We start from the raw sequence: 6,000 nt of genomic DNA, 5'->3' as shown, positions 1-6,000 counted from the left end.
CTGCTGCACAAAAACGCTCCAAAAACCGCTAGGCATGCTTAGATAACGTCTCTACACATGCCTAGAATCGCTGTGAAATCTGCTCCAAAAACCTCCAGCGCTTTGCAGATCTGCTAGAGGTGTTTGGTGTGCACTGGGCCTAACTGTCTAAATCAATCACTCAGCTCACAATTCCTAGTCTAAGTGGGTAAAAAAAGCTAGCAGTCCAATCATGCAATGAGTCTCAGTTTGCAGAAGTTGCCACACAGCTCTGCACAAGTACAACCCCTGACAGCACTGAGGACAACAGCAAGGAACTCATCTGATGTAGGGAGGGTCAGGGCTCCTGGAAACCCCTGAACTAGCATGCGATACCCAGAGGGAGATACAGGCGGAATCACCCACACTGCCTCTGGACTGAATGAGACAGGGCCTCTTTGCTGTCTATCTCTCCTCCCCACCTCTCTTCCTTCCTGAGGAAGTGATTGCCGCTTCCTCCTCTCACATCGCCTCTGCAGGTTGCTGTAGCTGTAACTCTCTTCTCTGCAGGAGACGCCATGACGGTCACTCTAGACTTTGAAGAATGTCTGACAGACTCTCCACGGACGAGGTAAGATGCTTAGAGTGCTGCTGCCAGGTCTCCACACGTCCCTATCTACCCCAATCTCTGCCCCATCTCTCCTCCCCTCTCCATACTACAGTGCATGCTGCTCCTCCTCCCCTCTCCATACTACAGTGCATGCTGCTCCTCCCTTCTCCATAGTACAGTACATGCTGCCCCTCCTCCCCTCTCCACACTACAGTACATGCTGCTCCTCCCCCTCTCCATACTACAGTACATGCTGCTCCTCCCCTCTCCATAGTACAGTACATGCTGCTCCTCCCCTCTCCATACTACAGTACATGCTGCCCCTCCCCTCTCCATACTACAGTACATGCTGCCCCTCCCCTCTCCATACTACAGTACATGCTGCCCCTCCCCTCTCCATAGTACAGTACATGCTGCTCCTCCCCTCTCCATAGTACAGTACATGCTGCTCCTCCCCTCTCCATAGTACAGTACATGCTGCTCCTCCTCCCCTCTCCATAGTACAGTACATGCTGCTCCTCCCCTCTCCATACTACAGTACATGCTGCCCCTCCCCTCTCCATACTACAGTACATGCTGCCCCTCCCCTCTCCATACTACAGTACATGCTGCCCCTCCCCTCTCCATAGTACAGTACATGCTGCTCCTCCCCTCTCCATAGTACAGTACATGCTGCTCCTCCCCTCTCCATAGTACAGTACATGCTGCTCCTCCTCCCCTCTCCATAGTACAGTACATGCTGCACCTCCCCTCTCCATAGTACAGTACATGCTGCTCCTCCCCTCTCCATAGTACAGTACATGCTGCCCCTCTCCATAGTGCAGTACATGCTGCTCCTCCCCTCTCCATAGTATAGTACATGCTGCTCCTCCCCTCTCCATAGTACAGTACATGCTGCTCCTCTCCTCTCCATAGTACAGTACATGCTGCCCCTGCCCTCTCCATAGTACAGTACATACTGCTCCTCCCCTCTCCATAGTACAGTACATGCTGCTCCTCCTCCCCTCTCCATAGTACAGTACATGCTGTTCCTCCCCTCTCCATAGTACAGTACATGCTGCACCTCCTCCCCTCTCCATAGTACAGCACATGCTGCTCCTCTCCCCTCTCCATAATACAGTACATGCTGCTCCTCTCCCCTCTCCATAGTACAGTACATGCTGCTCCTCTCCCCTCTCCATAGTACAGTACATGCTGCTCCTCCCCTCTCCATAGTACAGTACATGCTGCTGCTCCCCTCTCCATAGTACAGTACATGCTGCCCCTCCCCTGTCCATAGTACAGTACATGCTGCTCCTCCCCTCTCCATAGTACAGTACATGCTGCCCCTCCCCTTTCCATAGTACAGTACATGCTGCTCCTCCCCTCTCCATAGTACAGTACATGCTGCTCCTCTCCCCTCTCCATAGTACAGTACATGCTGCTCCTCCCCTCTCCATAGTACAGTACATGCTGCCCCTCCCCTCTCCATGGTACAGTACATGCTGCCCCTCCCCTTTCCATAGTACAGTACATGCTGCTCCTCCCTAGTGTTGGGCGAACAGTGTTCGCCACTGTTCGGGTTCTGCAGAACATCACCCTGTTCGGGTGATGTTCGAGTTCGGCCGAACACCTGACGGTGCTCGGCCAAACCGTTCGGCCACATGGCCGAACTAAGAGCGCATGGCCGAACGTTCCCCGAACGTTTGGCTAGCGCTGTGATTGGCCGAACGGGTCACGTGGTTCGGGCCCGAACGCGCTCTGATTGGCCGAACGGTCACGTGGTTCGGGTAAATAAATACCCGAACCACGTCATATCTCCGCCATTTGTCTGTGGGTTTAGCTTTGGGTAGGCAGGCAGGGTAGTTCGCTCTCCAGCCACGCTAGCCAGGGTCCCCCCCAGTCACTGTGTGTCGCTGCTGGGAACAGTAGTACACCGCTCGCTCAGCCACACTATATATAGCATTGTTTACTGCCACTGTGTACCTCGCTCAGCCACGCTATATATATAGCATTGTGTTTTCTGACACTCTGTGTACACGGCTTAGCCTGACTAATATAGCATTGTGTGTACTGCCACTGTGCACCTCGCTCAGCCACGCTATATATAGCATTGTGTGTACTGCCACTCTTCACCTCGCTCAGCCACGCTATATATAGCATTGTGTGTACTGCCACTGTGCACCTCGCTTAGCCACGCTATATATATAGCATTGTGTTTTCTGACACTCTGTGTACACGGCTTAGCCTGACTAATATAGCATTGTGTGTACTGCCACTGTGCACCTCGCTCAGCCACGCTATATATAGCATTGTGTGTACTGCCACTGTGCACCTCGCTCAGCCACGCTATATATAGCATTGTGTGTACTGCCACTGTGCACCTCGCTCAGCCACGCTATATATTGCATTGTGTGTACTGCCACTGTGCACCTCGCTCAGCCACGCTATATATAGCATTGTGTGTACTGCCACTGTGCACCTCGCTCAGCCACGCTATATATAGCATTGTGTGTACTGCCACTGTGCACCTCGCTCAGCCACGCTATATATAGCATTGTGTGTACTGCCACTGTGCAACTCGCTCAGCCACGCTATATATATAGCATTGTGTTTTCTGACACTCTGTGTACACGGCTTAGCCTGACTAATATAGCATTGTGTGTACTGCCACTGTGCACCTCGCTCAGCCACGCTATATATAGCATTGTGTGTACTGCCACTGTGCACCTCGCTCAGCCACGCTATATATAGCATTGTGTGTACTGCCACTGTGCACCTCGCTCAGCCACGCTATATATAGCATTGTGTTTTCTGACACTCTGTGTACACGGCTTAGCCTGACTAATATAGCATTGTGTGTACTGCCACTGTGCACCTCGCTCAGCCACGCTATATATAGCATTGTGTTTTCTGACACTCTGTGTACACGGCTTAGCCTGGCTCTATAGCATTGTGTGTACTGCCACTGTGCACCTCGCTCAGCCACGCTATATATAGCATTGTGTTTACTGCCACTCTGTGTACACCGCTCAGCCAGACTATATACCGTTGTTTACTGACACTCTGTGTACACCGCTCAGCCAGACTATATACCATTGTTTACTGACACTCTGTGTACACGGCTTAGCCTGACTAATATAGCATTGTGTGTACTGCCACTGTGCACCTCGCTCAGCCACGCTATATATAGCATTGTGTTTTCTGACACTCTGTGTACACGGCTTAGCCAGACTATATAGCATTGTGTGTACTGCCACTCTGTGTACACCGCTCAGCCAGACTATATAGCATTGTGTTTACTTCCACTCTGTGTCTGCTGGGCCTGGGAACAGTAGTACACCGCTCACCCGCCACTGTATAGCATTGTGCTCTGTGTCGCTGCTGGGAATAGTGGTACTGTATAGCATTTCTGTACTGCCACTGTACTGCTGCCAGTCAGCGTGTACTGTAAGGATAAGTGAAATGAGGAAGAAATCCGGTGAAAGAGGAAGGGGCAAGGGAAGAGGTGTTTCCCCTGACGGTTCACGTACAGGCCACAGGGGAGCACCCAAGAAAACCCACTCAATACCGCCCATGTTGTCCAGGACAACAACCCTCACAAATCCAAAAGAACAGGACCAGATAATTACTTGGATGACCTCTCAAGCGTCCAGCAGTGGGTTAAGCAGCACCAGCACATCACGCACGAGGTCCGAGTCCTCAGCCAGTTACAAGGAGCCAGTGGGCACAAAGCTGACACAACCGGCAGCGACACCACGCACACAACTGCCAGATAACCAGTCCTATGAATTACCTCAGGACACAATGGGGTATTCGCAGGAGCTATTCCCAGCCCAACAAACTTCCACCTATGAAAGGTCAATGGAGGAACAGCCAGAAATGTTGTGCCCGGATTCACAACCATTAACTGTGGGAAATGCACCGCGCATTGAAATACAAGGCGAGTCCGAGGAGGACTCGGAAACCCAAATCCCAGAGCAAGTTGGGCAGGAGGGGTTGCAATTGCAGGAGGTCGGCCGACAAGATCTGGAAGACGACGTTGGAGTGAGCTGCGCAGAGGTTGTTCTGGGGAGCTCTACTCCACGGCGGCGGCCCACAATGACATATGACGAGTTTGAGGAGATGGAAGAGGAGGGTATGGACAATGTGGACAGAGACCCAGATTTTATTTGTGAACGAGAACATCGCCATCGTAGCAGCAGCACAGATGAGTCTGTTGAAGAACCCACTGCTGCACGAGTTCGCCTTGTGCCACAAGGTAGGCGGCGCGCAATTTCAGGCACCACAAGCGTGGAAGTTAGAGTGAGAGGCAAAAGAGGAGCAAACAGAAATCGCCAGCAAGGCAGGTGCTCCAAACTCTGGGCTTTCTTTGAAGACTGCACTGAGGATGTTACCATGGCGATTTGCAAGGTGTGCAAGACTCGCCTGAGCAGGGGGAAAAGTATTAACAACCTCTCCACCACCAGCATGAGCCGCCACATGCTATCCAAACATCCCACTCTGTGGGCAAACGCGGCAGGACAGGGTACCAGCAACACTGCCTCCCTTGGGTTCACCAGACTCACCACCAGACCCGCCTCAGCAGCAGCAGTAGCCCAGCCATTGCGTGGTTCACAACATTCACAAACATCAGACGACGCTGACACTGTCACTTTCCGGAGTAGTGCTCTTGAGGTCTCCCAGTGTTCATCAAACACAACAACCAACAGCCCTTCCGTGTGCAGCGCTACGGTTCAGTTGTCTGTGTCGGAGATGTTTGAGCGCAAGAGGAAATTGCCAGCAAATGACCCCCGGGCCGTGGCAGTAACAGCCAGCATAGCCAAGCTTCTGGCCTGCGAAATGCTGCCATATCGAGTGGTGGAGACAAACAGCTTCAAGGGCATGATGTCAGTGGCCATCCCACGTTACGTGGTTCCCAGCCGCTACCACTTTGCGCGCTCTGCAGTGCCTGAGTTGCATGAGCACGTGGTCAGCAAAATAACCCGAAGCTTGAAGAATGCCGTTGCCTGCAAGGTTCACCTCACCACTGACACTTGGACGAGTGCGTTCGGCCAGGGTCGATACATCTCCCTTACCGCGCACTGGGTGAACCTTGTGGAGCCTGGCAGCGATTCCTCACCTGCTACGGCGCGGGTGTTGCCCACGCCGCAAACAGCTGCACCGCCGTCCCTCCCACTGGATAACAACAGCAGCACCTACCTCTCTGACTCCTTCTCCTCCAACGCATCTCAAAGCTGTACCTCATCCGGAAACGCTAACCCAGCAGCAGTAGGATCGTGGAAGCAGTGCAGCACAGCTGTTGGCATGCGTCAGCAAGCGTTGCTGAAGCTGATCTGCCTTGGGGATAAGCAGCACACAGGGGAGGAAATTTGGAAGGGAATAAAGGAACAGACGGATTTGTGGCTGGCACCGCTGGACTTGAAACCGGGCATGGTTGTGTGTGATAATGG

General features: G+C 52.7%; 1 protein-coding gene across 1 annotated transcript in view; it reads left to right on the top strand.

Moving 5' to 3' along the window:
* Positions 1-502: 502 nt before the first annotated feature.
* Positions 503-6,000, top strand: part of ACAP1 (ArfGAP with coiled-coil, ankyrin repeat and PH domains 1) — a 424,776-nt gene continuing 419,278 nt past the window's right edge. Inside the window, exon 1 of the mRNA XM_068273798.1 lies at positions 503-589. Coding sequence (XP_068129899.1) covers positions 537-589 — 53 coding nt within the window. The 5' untranslated portion in view covers positions 503-536. The remainder of the gene's footprint in view (positions 590-6,000) is intronic.

This window comes from Hyperolius riggenbachi, chromosome 3, assembly GCF_040937935.1.
Source record: "Hyperolius riggenbachi isolate aHypRig1 chromosome 3, aHypRig1.pri, whole genome shotgun sequence".
Classification (NCBI taxonomy): domain Eukaryota; kingdom Metazoa; phylum Chordata; class Amphibia; order Anura; family Hyperoliidae; genus Hyperolius; species Hyperolius riggenbachi.
The sequence above is the reverse complement of the archived record's forward strand: the minus strand, read 5'-3'. Positions and strand labels throughout refer to the sequence as shown.